At 41.4% G+C, this 17,505-nt stretch overlaps 1 protein-coding gene across 1 annotated transcript in view; it reads left to right on the top strand.

Annotated features, from left to right (window-relative positions):
• The window catches only part of MTMR2 (myotubularin related protein 2), a 63,598-nt gene that overhangs the window by 37,442 nt on the left and 8,651 nt on the right, over positions 1-17,505 (top strand). Inside the window, exons 4-10 of the mRNA XM_064505108.1 lie at positions 3,239-3,333; positions 3,528-3,638; positions 5,745-5,846; positions 6,576-6,659; positions 14,459-14,608; positions 15,450-15,638; positions 16,618-16,803. Of these exons, the coding sequence (XP_064361178.1) occupies positions 3,239-3,333; positions 3,528-3,638; positions 5,745-5,846; positions 6,576-6,659; positions 14,459-14,608; positions 15,450-15,638; positions 16,618-16,803 (917 nt within the window). The remainder of the gene's footprint in view (positions 1-3,238; positions 3,334-3,527; positions 3,639-5,744; positions 5,847-6,575; positions 6,660-14,458; positions 14,609-15,449; positions 15,639-16,617; positions 16,804-17,505) is intronic.

Here is a 17,505-nt window from a genome sequence, read left to right on the forward strand (position 1 = left end):
CTGATGTTTTGAGGCCCATGGTCAAGCTGATTCATTAATCAAGTTACTATGCATACTGCGAGCCAAGGTGACTGTATATCTGCTCTTAGCATGGAGCAAATACGAGGCAGTTCAACATATTTTAGCATCAGTGATGAGAGATTGAGACAGTTTGTACTGCATTTGCATTTGCTGTGTCCTGAGAGCACACAGATGGATTGTTTCAAGGTGCGCTCACCACAGAGTAACTTCTTAGGTTGACATAACATAATTATGTGTTGAATCTCAATCAAAAACTGCAGGAAAGTTGCAGTGTTATTGCAGAGAAGTTTTAGTATTATGGGGGTGGGGTCTTTTTTCCCTTTTTTCTTAGCCAGACTTTGTGACATGCAGCAGGTTTGCTAATGCACTCCACTGCCTGGAAGTCTGAGTAAGCCTCTTGATTTATTTTCTGTAAAACATTTTGCATTTGCTAGTTTAGCAGTGTTGGCATTCTCCTTCATCGTGTTCCCTCCCTCTTAAAATGAAGAAATCATCTTTGTTCCTAAAAGGAAAAACTTAATGCTTAATCCTTCTCTCTACTCCTTTCCTAAAGACTCTGAACTCTTACTCCAAACAAGCTGTGCAGACTGACATCTGTTCATCCTGTGGGTACAGATAGCCTGGACAGCAAGACCATATTTTGGAGGGTTCCTGGGAAATGGTTTAAGAGAACAGGGTCTCCAGTACCTTATCTCTTCTCAAATGATGCAATGAGCCATGTAAGTCTGTAAAAGCAGGTGGCTTTAAGAGCAGACCAGACAGCAGCTGCCTAGTCCAACAAGAAATTAAAGGTAGCAAAAAGGAAAACTTAAATTATTCATCAACAATATTGTATCCTGTTAAAAGTGGCAAGAAGATTGAGTGTAATTCTCTTTGTATTTTATCAAGAAGGAAAGAAAAATTATTTCAGCTAATGTTATAATCTAGGATAAGACTGACTCTTTAAAAAAAAAAAAAAAACATAAGCAGTGGAATTAATAAATCCTGATTTCCAGTATCTTTCTCCCATATGGATTCTCTTATATCTAACAAAGGCTGAGGTTATTAGACTTTCCCTTGGTAGTAGCACTACAACCTCTCTCTTGGTATCCGTTTTCACAAACAGTGAAGGAATTTAATACCTTGGAGATCCCTATCCATTGGATAGAGACTGCTGAAATCATACTACAGTGATAGGGTTAAGGTCAGACAGACACATAGCCACGCATGTACCTGTGTGGTGTAATTAAGTAAAATTGTTTCCTTAGGAAAACAGGCTAATAAAATGCAAATATGGGAAGTGATATGGCTTATAAACTGCCAAGACCAGTGTTTGAGATAATGCCTCACATTCCTTATCTGGAAAATATTTTTCAAGCGTCTTCCCTTTTGACTCAGAATTGTTGTTTCTTTTTTGATGTATATGTACACTCTTTTCATGTTAATAGATTTTGCTTTATTTTTTAAAACTTTTTTCAGACTTAGGTTTTGAATAACGAGAGCTAGTGGAAAAGTCAAGCAGGCAGTTCCCCTCCTTATTATGTGTTTCAGGGGTCTGCTTTCCTGTGTCAGTCTACTCATTGAAAAATGTTGATTAATAATTGGCTAATAACGATACATTTCGTTTAGTTAAAGCTGGTCAGAAACATTTTGAGTTTAATTGATCTTCCAACAAATGCATTTCCATTAAAAGGAATAAATAAGCAGTGAAATTGCCAACATGTTTATTTTAGGCAAAAACTGTGCTGCCTATTTTGCTCCACACTAGTTGTACCTCATCCCTTTTCCTCTGAACTTTCTAGTCAGGGCTCTGAAAGCAACCAAAACCAGTTCTGGCTGATGTTAATGCTACACTGCAAACCCTGCCTGCCCACCTGCTCTTGTTTTTTAAGGATCCTCTCCATGTCCAACCCTGGAGAGTCAGTGACGACTATGTAGAAGCAGCACTGATGTAAGGATGATCTAGGTATATGAGTTCCTGGTGCCCTAGAGTAAGGCAGGCTCTCTCTTTCCCTGTCCCCTGGCTAAATCACATAGAATAAGGATGGAAGAAATTGGGGTCCCTATCATGACACCCGCCAGTCTAATGGCTCCTGTACGTGGTGGCTGTCACCTGTTTGACAGGCGAGCTTTCGCACTGATTTCACACAGCCCCTGCAAAATGGGTCCCTTAGGATTTAGAGACTTAACGTTATTAAGATGATCCTGTGTTTGTTTTCTTTTTCAAATTTCATGGATCTGGCAGCTATAGTCCATGGGTTTCCTTCTGAAAGGATTTCTGTGTATCTGAGGAGTATCGCTGCTTGTTAGTAATAGCATAAACTGTTGCCGTGGCACAGTCAGCCAGCTGTTTTAGTGATAGAAAATGTGATGGGTCACTGGTGGGAGGCAGGGGGAGGGGAGCAGCCTGAATGTTGGCATTTTTAATTGATATAAAACAGAAGGGCAGTTAGGGGAGGTGTTTGCTGTGGAAAACCAGCAGCACCTCTTGCCTTTTGCTGGAACAAGTGAGAAACATTTGAAGCATTTTAAAAAGGGGACTGTTTTGAGTCACCATCACTCAGGTTCAGAAATGAATTGTTGCAGGGAAACTTGATCGCTGACTTAAGACTTAAAATCACTGTCAATTGGGTGCTATACAGATTTTTGGCTGCTGTAAATTGCTGTAGCTCCGCTGGCTTTAGTCAGGGCCTTTAGTGTGCAGAGCCTCCATCCTGGGGCTTATTCTGTATTTAAGGGTGTACAGAAGGACCCAAGTATGCTAAAAGTCATTTGCAGGAGAACGACTTCTCTCTTGTTCTTGATGGCACAAAATGGATTGCTAGCAATGTTTAGCTTTTTTGCAGATTTTTCTCCAGCTTCAGATGTATGCATTCAGGGCAGGAATTGTCTCCTCTTTTTGTGCATGGTGTTCTCAGCCAGCGGTAATGCATTGCTCAGTACAAGTCAACAGTTTGCAGCCACATAGCGGCTTTTGCACTGGGTCAGCAGTTTTATGTGCAGATGTAGGATCCCAGGTGATGGTGCTTGCCTGGAGTTTGATTAACACCAGAAGTCTTGTCTTCTAAACAGAAATGAAACTTGCATGTTAGCTCTAGGCAAGAATCCCAGAATAAACTTGTTTTCATTTCATGGGCTGAAAAGTAGAGCCCTTAATGTTGCTACTGTCATAATTTTGCTTCCATAAGTTAACCATGAAACTAACCCTTTTTTTTTTTTCCCCCTTTATTTTCTTAAGCTAAGGATGTTACTTACATCTGCCCGTTCACTGGCGCAATCAGAGGAACTCTTACTGTTACCAATTATAGACTGTATTTTAAAAGCATGGAACGGGTAAGCTTTTGAAACCATCTGCTTTTATTGGCCATTTGATATAAAATGTGTCTTTTCAATCTTTAGACCTAGGGTCTTTTTTAGTGGAATGCTATGTGTATCATGACTATATGTTTGGGAATATGGATGTAAGGGAACAGGATCTGTTTCCTCCCCCCTCCCTTATTAAACTCACAAATTTCAACTGTCTACAGGACCCTCCTTTTGTCCTAGATGCATCTTTAGGTGTAATCAACAGAGTGGAGAAAATTGGAGGTGCTTCCAGTCGTGGGGAGAATTCCTATGGGTTGGAGATTGTATGCAAGGTAAATTTTTGTCTGTGTTTTAAAGTAGGGGAAGGGGAAAGTATATTCTAAAAGGTTTTCTCTATAATGCTATAGGAAGTTCTGCAAAATGTTTTCAGTCAGTATGGCTTCACACACTTCAAAAATGTCTGATTTTAAAAGTCATTTTAAGGATTCTCCAACTATACTCATTAGAGAGGAGACTCAAACCTTTGTTCAGGCTTTGTGCTAAGTAATGTCTTTTTTCTTAGTAGTAGAAACCTAGGACTGCATCCCAGTAATTCAGGTCTCAGGTCTTCTGTGTTGCCCACCAGGATATCCCAGTAAGACTCCTGTCATTGTGAGATAGAGGATGGGTTTCACTGACCTGCATTTGAAGAGCAAGAAAGGGGCAAGTTTTTCCCTGAATTGTTAGCTTGTCTCCACATGCTGTTGTACTTTGGTGAGGGAGTGGGGATTAACCTTCAGCCCTCCTGCAGGCCATTCTTTCATTTCTTTCAAGGTAGTGCACATTCAAAGGATGCTTCTCAAGAGCTCTTGGAATCATTGAAAATGCAAATTTTAATAAAAGTTGGTTATCACCTCCTTGCCTCTAATGATCTTGGGCCCACAAAGGAAATAAAGCTGCCACCCCCAACTGTATGTCCATGCCTCAGTTGCTCACCAAAGCACAACCCCTCTCCTTTCCCCAGTGGCAATGTGGAGAGAGGTGAATTCTGACCGCATAGGTCTCAGGCTGCTTAGAGCTCTTGTCTGACCCCCCCTTAAATAGAAAGGATGCCACTTTCTGGATAAGCGTAGATGGGGGCAAGAAAATGGGCCCCAAATAGCTCTGGTCACTGCTGTGATTTCTAGGCACCAGGAAGCTAAGCAGACTCGCAAGGTGTGGGCACGCCGAGTCAAGGGCAGCTGATATAATCTATACCAAATCACCCAACTGCTCCCTGAGTCTGTTGCAGTCATAATCTTCTCTGGCTAGCAAGGATGCCTTGTCACTGGTACGTCAGTTTGTTCCCTGTTTTGCTCTGGATTCCTAGTCCTCTGCTCAGCCGTATTGCCTACATGCAGATTTACACACACAGTCTGGTTTGGTGTGAACCACATTGTTTCTCTTGTTAGCAAATCCAGGCACAAACTAGAGGATAGATGTCTTGGTCCTGCACGCAGCTTACATACACACCGGCCCAGGACACTTGGCCCAGGAGATGCAGTCCTTAGTGCTGCTAGCAGAGCAGTACAGATATAGCTTATGCATCCTGAAATTTGCTCAGTCTGAAAACAATTACCTAATCTAAATAATGTAGGGCAGTGAAGTCTTTCACTCTCTCTCTGTCATTCTCTGACTTACTGTATGATCTGCATATGCTTGAACTTGATAGTTTATTTCCTGCTGGTGGCTTTTGAACTGTTTATTACAAGTGTTTGCATTTTGGGCTTGCCTGGAAAATCTTGGCATCTTAAATCTTGGCTTTATTTCATTTCTGAATTTGATTTTGTAGATGAGAACAGAAAAGAGGTCGTGGGTTACTCCCCTTTGTGGAAACTGTGCTGCTGTGCAAACTGGAGGAGTTCTCAGTTTCAGATCTCCTCTCTAGCGCTCCAAGAGAGAGATGGGAGTTTTGAAGGGAGATGTCATTGGCTGCTTTGCACTGGACTAGTGGGACTTGGGCTCCCTATGTGCGGTAGCTTTTAGGTGATGTCCTGCTCAGAGACAGGCTCTCTGTGATCAGCAGTACTTCATGAGGCATCGCTCAGCTTCAGTGCCCCGTGAGAGCTGGGACATTAGCCTCGCAAAGTCCTGCCTATCAGAGATAGCTTGTGCTTGAGCCAGGTCTCTCCCCCACGTTTTGACAGGTAGGGAGCCTCGTGAAGAGGCAAGATGCTGCCAGTCAGGCATTTCCGTGCGCTTCATCCACTCCTGCAGATTATGGCAGGCTTTGTTGGAGGCTACTGCTGGCCATTGAACCAAGCCCAAAGTTGCAGTGCAGCACTGTTCAAAGTAGGATATAAACCATTACTAGGAAGAGCATCCTGATGTGACTCTATTTTGAATGCTGGCTTTTGTAGTTCCTTTGTATGTTGAAGTGGTTAAGAGATCTATGACTTGATTTTCCTCTTTTTTCCTAGGATATTCGAAACCTGAGATTTGCTCATAAGCCTGAGGGGAGGACTAGACGATCTATATTTGAGAACTTAATGAAATATGCTTTCCCAGTTTCCAATAATCTGGTACGGTTTTTTTTTTTTTTTTTTGATGATACCAAAACATGTGGAATGGCAGCAAGCAGCTTTGTTCGGTACCATCTGCTTGATACAATATTTGTATGAGGTGGTTTTCCCTGAGGGAGAAGAAATGCTGGTTTTTAAATCCCTCTTAGAATTACTTCTTTTGGAACTTAGATTGTATAGAAAACAGGGAAGGTTTGTGACCATGGAGGTGGATTCTGTCATGGATTGAAAATGACTGACTTACTGATGCTCACATCCCTGTAATGGAGGGAGAATGTTCAAAGCACAGTGATTTCCATCAGTTATCAGCTAATTTTCACTTCACTGCCCTCAGACATGAAACAGTTTATTTGTTTTTTTCACATTATGGCTCGCAATTGTTGCTTCAAATACTGGTTGAATCCAGTATTGGAATACTGGAAGAATCTAGTTCTTAATATGTAAGAGCCTTCTTGCCAAGCGTTATTTTCTTTCTCTTTTTAAAAATAAACTCCTTTTGTTGATGAAGTACTAGGTAATAGACAAGCAAGATAATGGGGACAGAGGAAGGTACATAGTTGTACTAATTACCTTTTACAGTAAGCATGCTGATTTTTTTCACAAAGCCTTAGAAGAAAAATAGTCCAGAAGAGGGGAGAGAAAAAGGACCAGTCATGAGTTGTTATCTGAGATATCAAATGTCTTGGAAATGGGCTTTGAGTACTTAATGATAAATTTTCTTTCTTTCAGCCACTTTTTGCATTTGAGTACAAAGAGGTTTTTCCAGAAAATGGATGGAAGGTCTATGACCCTATTTGGGAGTATAGAAGACAGGTGGGTACTGTGCCATATCCTTTCTCATCCTCTTTGCTCTCCAGAAGTGAGGCTCTGTGCTTCACTAATTACAGATTGCATGGGATGGAGAACGATCCTGCTGACAAATGTATTGCAGGCTGAGTTAGGACTTTTTCCTCCATAGTGCAGTGATTGATGACAGCAGTACAACTGTACAGATAGTAGCATCCACTGATGCGTGAGTGGGAGATTACTGACTACAGGGAGCTAACTTTAGGCTTTAGTAGAAACACCTATTGCCCTGGCTTAGTCATCAGCCACTGCTGGCAGTGAGAAACTGAGGGTATATTTTGCAGGGTACATATGCATCCATTGTTGAGTTTCATACCTAAGTTCATGCTTGTATCAGTTTTGATTCTTTCCATTTTTTAAAAACCTTTTTTTTAACTAAAAACCTATAAAATACTTCAAACAGGAACTTGGAAGGAAAAAGTTTAAATGTAGAATGCCTTCATATTCTTGGGGAATGTTTTAGGGATCAGCCTTGAGTTATAATTAACTATAGCTTGGAACAGGCAGGTTGAGTATGTCCAGATGGTCAAAGATGTTAATGACTGTGAAGTGGCAGGCTGTCGTTTAGGAACACTGGGATATACTGGGATAAAAACTTTAGTGGTCCTTCCTGGGGGGGAAAAAAGATAGGGGGATTTTTTAATTATTATTATTTTTATAATGAGGTGACTCTTGTCATAAAATTCTCAAGTTGAGGAAACAACATGATTTGGTGACAGTTCTGCCCTGGCCACAGTAGACTTTTGCTTCATCCAGATCTGTCAGGATAAAACCAAATTTCCTTTGTAAAATTAAGAAATTTACAGCCATGTAATTTAAAGATGTGTTTGGGTCTTTCATAAAACAGAACAAAAGAAGTCCTGTGGCCTAGTGTAGATGCTCACCTGATTCCAGACATCTAAAATCAAAGCTAAGAGTTCATTTTACCAGCTTTAGCTTTCTAAAAGCTGGGCATGCATTCTAAGCTGGTTATCTAGGCATGTGATTAACAGATGGAGAGAGAGAGAGATTCCCTATCAGGTGTGATTTGTTCCCTCCTAAAATAGCTGTCTGAGATCACTGGCTTCTAGGCTGCTAAATGAAGGTGAGATGAATCTTACCTCTATTGTCTTCACTGCAAAAAAGTGTACATTTTGCAATGAGGTACCATAATCTAAAATCCTGATAGGGACAAATTCTGGTTACTAGCTGTTCCTAATCAACAATACAACTCATATCTGAGGTTGACCTTGATTGGTTAGACCAAATAATGCACTGATCACTGGTTCCTTTAGAATCATGCATCTTGGTATTTATTTAATCTCTGTTTATAAAGAAGCCTGTGCAGCTCAAATTGTAGGGGAAAGATATTTCTTTTTATGACTGAGATCTTTGGACACCTGTCTGCTATTAAAATACTCTCCATTGAAAAGCACAACACTCATTTAGCTAAGCCTCAGTTAAAACAGAGTAAGTACAAAAGACATTCTTACAATACGTGGAAAGAAGGAAGGATGACACTTCAGAATTTGGAAGTAAATTCTTCCAACTTCTCAGTCCTGGCATTTCTCTTTTTAGAATACAGGCATAGATGTACAGGTATGTGATTTGTAGCATTTCATGGTCTTCCTGTAAAGAAAATGGGCCTTGTAAGTCATGATATCTTTGTTTCTGATCACATGCAATGACATATTTTACAAGGAGCAGTGTTACATTTGTAGAATTGGTGCAACCCATACTTCTTTTGTAATGACCTGCTTTTGTATCATTTTTGAGTAGACGTGAAAAACTTAGGGTGGCTGCTTTTATGTCAAGAAACCAAACTGATGTCAATGTGCTAAAGCCCCAGTCATTTGCTTACATTGATGATTGCAAAAATGTATCTGAAACAGAATTTTTTGCAGACTAAGCCTATCTGAATTTTACCCATGATGGACCACACTCATTCCCATTCCAGATCACACAATCTATCTTTTCCAATAGCTTATCTCCAAAAGTGACCAATACCAGCTGCTGAAGAAGAGGCAAACCGTACTGCAGTAGACATTTATTTTGTGATTTGGCCAGGAGGAGAATTTCATTCTTCTCGTTAGAGTTGATTTAGGTCCTGTAGCATGAAGCTTTGTGTCCTCTCCAAAACATGTAGATGTTTTGGTTTGTTTATTTAATTTTGGCATTTATAACTATGGATGTTCAATTTATCTGTGTGAATGTCTTATCCTTTTTTTTTTTTTTTTTAACTTAATCCAACTAGGTTCTGTTAAAGTAATAACAAATAGTAAAATAAATCAGGACTATGTCCTGAAATGGCAGCAGGGATTTGTTAACAGTGAAGGAAAACTGGCATCATCAAATCAGATAATGGGATTACCTGTCTCTGACTGTATGAATTGTGATCAGAAATAGAAGAGCAGAACATATGCACTATCTGCAGGACCTTTGGAATTGGTTTAAAAACTAATATAGAAGAGCTGACCTGGGGCATAAGCAACCCAGCAATATGGTCAGGCGTGAACTTGGTACATCTTAGGCCAAGTCAGTCATTTCTCTGTGGGAGTAGGAACACAGAGAGGAGGGCATGGGGCAAACGTAGAAGCCAGCTACCAGGCATCCAGAAAAGACTTTCAGGGTAGGGTCCATGGTAGAATCTGTATCTAGACATGGCAAGTTTGTACGTGGTATGATTTTTTTTTTTTTTTGAGGTTAGTATAAGTGTGTTGATATGATAGAGATTGTGGCAATTAGGAAAGACACTAGTAAACTCCAGACTTCTTGTTAGTGTTTTGGGGAAAGATGGAAATATGTAACTTATTAAAACTCTGTGATTGTGTAAAACTATGGGGAGTAATAAACAACCTGTAGAGAACAAAAGGAACTCAGAGAGGTTTGGGATTTAGTCAGTAAATGAAATCACATGTGGCAAATGAAATTTAAAACTGAAATTGCTCCCTGATTTTTATTACATGTGGACTGGCAGAGTATAAAACAGACTTGCAAAGTGAAAAAGACTCAGTTGAAACCAGAAGGCCTTTAGATGCCTTTGGAGTAACTTAAAGCTTTCATTTTCCTAAACAAGGTGGGGAGCAGTTGGAAAATATTACAAGGAGTTGTGAGTTTGAAATGTGTGATGTTTCCCCACAGAAGTCATGATCCAATCCTATGCTCTGGTCAGATATGCCAGGGATCCACAGTGTATGGCCACAGTATGCTGCTTTCAGACATAGAAATGAATAGGAGCTGGAAGTGCCTAGTATTAGTGTACAACAAGGGTGGGAAAGGTAGAGCATGAGAACAGATTCCTAATGAGAAATGTCGGATACAACTTTGATGATAAAATTAAGAATTGAATTGTTAGATGCCACATGGTTTAATTGAGACCCTGTTTCAAAATGAAGCACGACTCCCTTGTGTTAGCGAAGACAGCTGGGGCTTAGTACATGGCACAGTACAAGGCAGAGATACCAACCTGGCTCTGGCAGCTCTCCTTCGTCTGTGTCGGGTTGTGTCTGAGCTAATATGCTCAGCCTCTTGGTATCTCATGGTCCAAATTGTCTTTGGGAGAGGAGCTGCTGGTATGTAACTCAGGACCTTTCCTGCCTTGCCAGCTCCAGCTCAGGAGGTACCTGTATGCCTGAGCTCAGAATCTGCTGAGCTGATCCAGTAGAGAAATGTGGGGGTGTTTTACTCCATGCAAGGAAATGATTTTTTTTCCTGTTAAGATCCTCATGTGCTGAAGTTTAAACATATGCTCTTGTGCTTTACAAGGGGCTGGTCTCAGTACCATGCTGTTGTCTTCAGCAATTTTACACTGCAAACGAAGTGACACTCTCATCGTCTAGAAGGTATGCAACATGCTTAGGTCAAGTGGTAAATGAGCCTGGGTGATTAAAGTAAGGCATGAATGACTAGCCGGAGGAAGACTGAGTCTGTTTTGTGCATGGAGATGACACAATGGCTGTGTCTCTGTGGGTAGATTAAACAGTGCTAAGGAGTGTTCCCAAGCACAGAGGCTCCATCATCTCTAGGCAGAATGTTAAATGCCATGGCATTATACCTGTTCCTGGCATAGTTTTGGTCCAAGCTGTTACCATCCCTCTTTTCAATAAGTTTGTTCGGACATCTTTAACCATGCACAAAGAGACTCTGACACAGGATATGCACAGATTGAAAGTATAACTCAACTATTTACTGTCTAACACTCAAAAAAGATAGCTGGGATTTATCTAGCTATTAGTCTAAGCATCAGTGCTTACCACCTCAGAGAAGGCACCTGAAGAATCTTTGCTGGCCAAGCAGGCATCAGTCAGAGGAGAAGGATCAGCCTCTGCACCACCTTCAGTTCGTTGTTGTTGAGTTCCCGTCTTCCACCAGCAATGCCAGCACCAGACATAGGTGACCCGGCTGTCAGCCCTCAGCTGACGTCTGCCCATTAGGCTCTCAGTTTTTCCTTTAGGATTTTATACCTTTTGAAGTAATGTTTTCCCTCTCAAATACTTGAGCTACGAGTGATCCCCATCTCAATAATCCTTGTCTTCCGTCTGTGATTTTACATTTCTTATCTTCCTATGGGCATTCTCACAGCTCTTTCTTACAGATTTGCAATGTTCTTAGCAGTCCAAGCCAAGGTTATGCAGCTGGGCCATATCAGAGTAGGCGCTGGAACAGGCAGTTGAGCCATTGTGGAGAAAATACTAAAGAGGAGGTGAGAGAGAGAGGGTTGCAAGGCCAACTGGCATTTTCCCAAACAATCCTTGGGCACAGTTCAGAGGTTGATGCAAGCCAAGGGGCTCTCCAGTAGGTAGTTTGGGAGAACTGCCCTGTTTTGAGGATAAGAGATTTTAATAGTATGGATGTGAGGTGTTCTGTGCCAGCTAGTCTCAGTGAGAACAGACGTGGGCACATTTAATTTACTAGTATAGATGTGGCCATGTTGCCTTCCTTGCTTTGTCCTCAGGCAGCAACCAAGCACGAGCTCTCCTGAAATCAGGTCTATTAGTGGCATTAGTTAAGCAGGAGAAGACAGACTCTGTGCCCTAGTCAGGGCAGCATGCTCTGGTCACTGACGTGGAAAGTTGGCAGATGTTCCCTAGCAGCTTCTGGGCCTTTGTACCTGCTGTTAACGAAGGATACCTGAGTTCCTCCTGCAGGTACACACACGAGCTGCTCCCAGTGCCAGTCCTGAGCCTCCAAAGGATTCTTGAGTTACATCTGTCACGATCTGGGTTGATTTGATAGCAGGCTTTTGAATGCTTACAACTTACCCTGAGCACTGTGAGATGCATCCTGTATGAGGAAATCTCAACATGCTTTATATTATGTTTGGCTTTCTCTATTGAATCCAGCTAGAGAAGGATGCAAACTTGAAGAAGAATGTAGAAACAAGTTACACCACATCATGGCAAGTGTCCTGAGAAGATGCACATCCAGCTGCTCTGTGGTCAGCTCTTCTAGCCTGCTTTGCTTCAAGCTCTGCTTGCTTCAAGCCCTTGGAGAAAGCCACACTGATTCCAAAGCCTCTTTGGGAACTGTGATTCAGGCTCCCATGGCAGGGAAAAAGGATGTTCCCTGTGATGCAAGGGAAATGAGAACCTAACTGACATCTACTATCTTTTCTTTCTCTGGAGGGCTGACATGGATTTTCCTGGTGTGGTCTACAACAGAGGAGAAATGTCATTTGAATTCTTCATGGTGGCTGAAAGACTTAGACCTTTGGAGGTGTCAATTCTGGACTGAGCAGCATGTGTTAAAGCCATTCTGCCCAGTGCTGTGAAAAAGGTCCTTTTCGGTACCAATGGCTGCTTAATCTTTTCAGTGAGCATCGGTTGAGTTACAGGGTAGCAGGCAAAGGAGTCTGCTTCCACATAACTGCTTGTCAGCTCCCATTTTCCTTGTCATGTGTGTGCCAACACTGTGGTTTTATTTCAGACTGGAAGGAAATCTCTGGACATTGCTGATGGATTCATTGCATTGCAGGCATAAAGTTATTAGGACTGGTCTGGGACCAGTGTAGTCATTTGCCATTAGTTCATTTCCAGGAAGTAACTAATCTGATCATGGCTGACAAACAAAAGGCAGCTAAAAGCAAGAGTCTTGCTGTTCCCTGGTTGACTAGCAGAGCTAGTGGACCCGGGAGATCCTGTTCTTGCTACGTGCAGCAGGTAGCCTCAAAACCTCTGAGCATACCACAGCTGTCAGTAGGCGCCCAGCAGGAAGCTTGGGCTATGTATACAGACTGGTTGTTCAAGATTTCTGCTGCTTCTTTGGCTTCAGGCAGTGCCAGCAATGGCTTTCCTTTTAGGTACTCCTGACCCTGGCAGCTCTGTTAATCGCTTGCAATAATAGCATTTCCTTCCCAGTGAGGGCTTCATTGCTGGAGATGGTTCAGAAGCTGGATATGACCAATATTAGACAGAGAGTCTAACCTCTCCTCAGATTTCTGACCATGACCTGTCTTGACTGCATGACTCACCACTCTGATGGGGAACCAGCTGCACTCTGTGTGGGTCAACTATAATTACCACAGCTTGTCTGACTTGTGTTAGATTTGTCATTTGTTTCCTCTGGGAGTCATGATGGTGGTAATCACTGTCCCACCATCCTTTTTAAAATGAAGTACTGTTTGTTAGAACAAAAGCATATATTGTTTTAAGAGCTGATGTTCCTCTAAAAGAGACTCTCAGCTTAACAGTCTGGCCATATTCATTGCATGTAGGAACTGTAGTAGATCCGTCTTCTCACAGTCTTCTCCACAGAGATTCTTTGTGTCAGTACTTACCCTTGCTTCAACATGTATCTATTTACATCTCTTCTTGCAGGCATGCAGTAGGAATCATGCCCTTTTGATCTGTTAATTCTTATCCTTGGCTAAACGAAGCCTTCAGATTGCCAGGATCTTCCTCTTTGTCTTTCAGGCATATACCTGGAGATTCTTGTACGGGAAGCTGTTGAGTTGCTTCCCACTCAATGCGTACTGAATTCAGTGATGTACATGCACAGATTCCCTGCTCTCCCAGCATAAGTCAGACTAGTACAACCAGAGAGCCTAGCTGGGTAAGAAAATAGGAATTATACATTACTGTTCAGATCACATTCAGTCACACAGTTATTAAGTTTCTGGTGTTTTTAGGGGGTTACGCAGCTGTGCCACCAACACAGAACCAGGCCCAAAACAGAGAAGTACCCTGCAGTACATTCCCATACCGAATGGCATTGAGCAAAGCAACGCTTGCTCCATGGCTGCTCCATATAATACTCTTCAGTTTCTAATGGGAAGACTCGGTCAGCCCCGTAATCTCTTCATGTCTCTTGGCATTGATTTTAGGGTGCTTTACTGCCTGTTCTCTCTTCTGACCTCCACTTCATCCCCTTTCCACCCCCAGCTGCCACTTGCCATGTTTGAGCTAAGTGCCAGGAGCTGAGTGGTGGCAGTCGGCTCCCATTCTGCCCTGCTCCTGGCTCTCTTGTAATATCCCGATGAGAACAGGAAGCGCAGCTGAGATGCTGGCAGGGGATCCTCTGTATTGCACCTTCTGTAACCGCCACACTTCAATTGCTATGGATGAGCCTGCTTGGAGTCTTCTAACTGTCCTATTCCTCAGTGACCTGAGCAAAATGTCTACCTCTCTGAGAGGAGGCATGAGATGTAAGTTACCAAGATAATGCAATCTGGCTTCAGCCTTAAATGTCCTTCATTAACAAAAGTTGCCTTTAATTTCAGGTCTGGGAATTTCACTGTTTCGAGGTCTCGGAGTAATTCATTTGCTAACCTGCTATTGTTTCCTCTTTAGGGAATTCCCAATGAAAGCTGGAGACTGACCAAGATTAATGAGCGCTACGAGCTGTGTGATACATACCCTGCCATTCTTGTTGTGCCTGTAAACATTCCTGATGAAGAATTAAAGAGAGTAGCATCTTTCAGATCAAGAGGACGCATACCAGTGAGTAAGACAAAATAAGCCACTTTGTGGTTTTACACATACCTTTGGGCCACAAATAATGCCAAGATCAGGCTGAGTGGATTCAAGGGAGCAAACAAATGGTCAATGATAATAAAAGTGACAGCAAGATATTTGAGGAGTTAGCAAGCAGCATCAGCATCCAGTATCTGCTGGAACTACTGTTGTGAAAGAGATGTAGACTAAACCAAAATGTGAAGATAAGATAACTTAGCAAAACCCAGACTGAATTTCATTTCAGTTCCTGGGAAAAGCAAAATAGCCCTATTTAGTTGTTCACAAATGTCTGGCCTACTCCAACTTCTAGGGTAGAGAGATACTTTTTATTAGTGTGTACAAACCTCTTAGTGAATATGTTTATTAAAATCCTATTATAAATTAGATGGAAGGCATTGTTGTGATTATTATTTCAGTGGCAGTTGAAAATGTGCTGTTTTAATTCTCAAGCATATAAAAAACTAAATCTAATCCCAAAGTGCTTAATTTTTAAATGGTGTAACACAGGGTAAGAGATAGCCCAGTTGGAGAAAGTGTGTCTGTGTCTCACACAATAGCAGGAAAACAGTCTGCATCCTATTTAAAAGTCAGACTTAAGCATATTTGCTTGTCTCTTGTTTGTTCCAAGTTTGGGAATGTAACCAGGACAAATGAGTAAGTACAGAAGAGTTCTTTCTCTTTAATTCAATCATGATTTAATATAGTCCAGCCTTTTGGAACCATCTAATACATGGCAGGATCGCAAAGCAAGCCATTACAGGTAAAACACTTCACTGGTTTAATGAATCCCATTTTTCATTCATTCCTTTCTCATTTGTTTACAAAGGTGTTGTCATGGATTCACCCGGAAAGTCAAGCAACGATCACTCGCTGTAGCCAGCCAATGGTGGGAGTGAGTGGCAAACGAAGCAAGGAAGATGAAAAGTACCTGCAAGCAATCATGGATTCTAATGCTCAGTCCCATAAAATCTTCATATTTGATGCAAGGCCCAGTGTGAATGCTGTAGCCAATAAGGTTAGGTGTTACTCCTCTATCAAGCGCTGGGAATGTTATCATTTAGAACACATTTCTGACCACCATTTCAAGTTATTCCTGAGGATCAGAAAGTATTTTCCACTGTGAAGGGATACATTTGCAATGGTGTGATTTTCTAGACAGACTCTTACACTACACTGATATCAGTAGAAGTGAATGTGACTACTAGAGGTTAATTTGGATTATCCAAACTTTGAAATGAGATTGGAAGGGAAAAAAAATCAAGCCAGCTGAAAAAGGCATTGGATACTGAGGTCCATAATGCAAGATAGTGCCCTGGATCTTGTATACCACCATTTTTACTTCACATGATTGTAAAACTGCTTCCTCTAACAGCATTGAGAACTTTGTAGCTGTTAACTCTGATGGAGCAGAGGATACTCAGCACTTCCAAAAATCAGGCATTGTGGTCTTTAATTTCAGAATATGAGCTAGGGATCTTCAATGACTAGGAATGTCACCGTGTTCTTCCTGCTGCTACGTCTCATGCCATCACTCTAAGCTCTATATTCTTGCTAGAACTGCTTTGCTGTACTAAAGCTGGATTTATTTTCATCTGTTTCCCACTACCTAGGAAAGACAATTAATATGTGGGATAATACATCCTCTTGTGTGTAATAGTATGGTGTATATGTAAATGACAGAATAGTGAATCTAATGAACTAGCAGCTTGAATGAGGATAAATGATAATTACAGAGAAAAAGAATGCTTGTAATGTGATATTCTTTGGTAAAAATCGTAGCATTCATTAGTAGTACAGCAAAAGGACACAAACTGTGTTTGTATATGTATGTTCTCAATTTGTAAGATAAATCCAATATTTTCTGCCTCCTCTGGAAAGAACAAGCATTGTAATATCCTGTGTCAGCTGATATTTGCTCGGGACAAGGTATTAGGATAAAATATCAAATGTGTGTTTGCTTAATGATTTTTTGTGGATTTGTTTTTCTTCTTCAGGCTAAAGGAGGGGGATATGAGAGTGAGGACGCCTATCAGAATGCAGAATTAGTGTTCCTGGACATTCACAATATTCATGTTATGAGAGAATCACTGAGAAAACTGAAGGAGATTGTGTATCCCAATATCGAGGAGACTCACTGGCTGTCTAATTTAGAGTCAACTCACTGGCTAGAGCATATCAAGGTATGCATGTCTGTATCCACTGGATGTGGCAGAGTAATCACAAATCTGAGCCAGTCTGTTCATGGGGAACTGTATCCAAAGTTAACTCCAATGAGGATTTTCAGTTCATGAGAAATTTCAAGTTTTAAAATTTGTTTTCGATTTAAAAACAGCTAAAAATACAGTTTCTTAGAATGGGAAATTCTGAGGGGGAGAGAAGGAACAGGAGGAGGGGCTGGAATACTGAGAGACAGTATTTTAGAAATGAAGTGTGTTTCTGGGTAATGTGCAACTGTGAAAGGTTAGAGTACAGGAGTGCCAGCGTTTCCAAGCTGCTGACTTTGCATTCCTGGTCCAGACTAGCAGATATTGGGAGTACGTGCCTCACCAGCCTCTCAGGCTTTCAGGCTGCTTCGAACAGAGTAGGGACAATTTGGGCAAAGCTTTGACAAATGGCAGTTTTCAAATTAAGCTCTTTCTCGCCTAAAAATTTCCAGTTGACGTTACCTGTCTATTAATACAGAAAGGAGCCAATCTGATCCTGGGACTGCAGCACAATGACTGTTTTGTGTTCCTGTTCAGACACAGAATGTTACTGGTTTTAAACCCTGACCTGTCCGAAGATTGAGCTTAATGCAAGGGCTCTTTTAGAGTTGAGCCTACACTACAGTTCAAATGTGTTGTCATCTTGCTGGAACAAAAACTGTGTTCACCAATTTTTTT

This window comes from Dromaius novaehollandiae, chromosome 1 (assembly GCF_036370855.1).
Source record: "Dromaius novaehollandiae isolate bDroNov1 chromosome 1, bDroNov1.hap1, whole genome shotgun sequence".
Taxonomy (NCBI): domain Eukaryota; kingdom Metazoa; phylum Chordata; class Aves; order Casuariiformes; family Dromaiidae; genus Dromaius; species Dromaius novaehollandiae.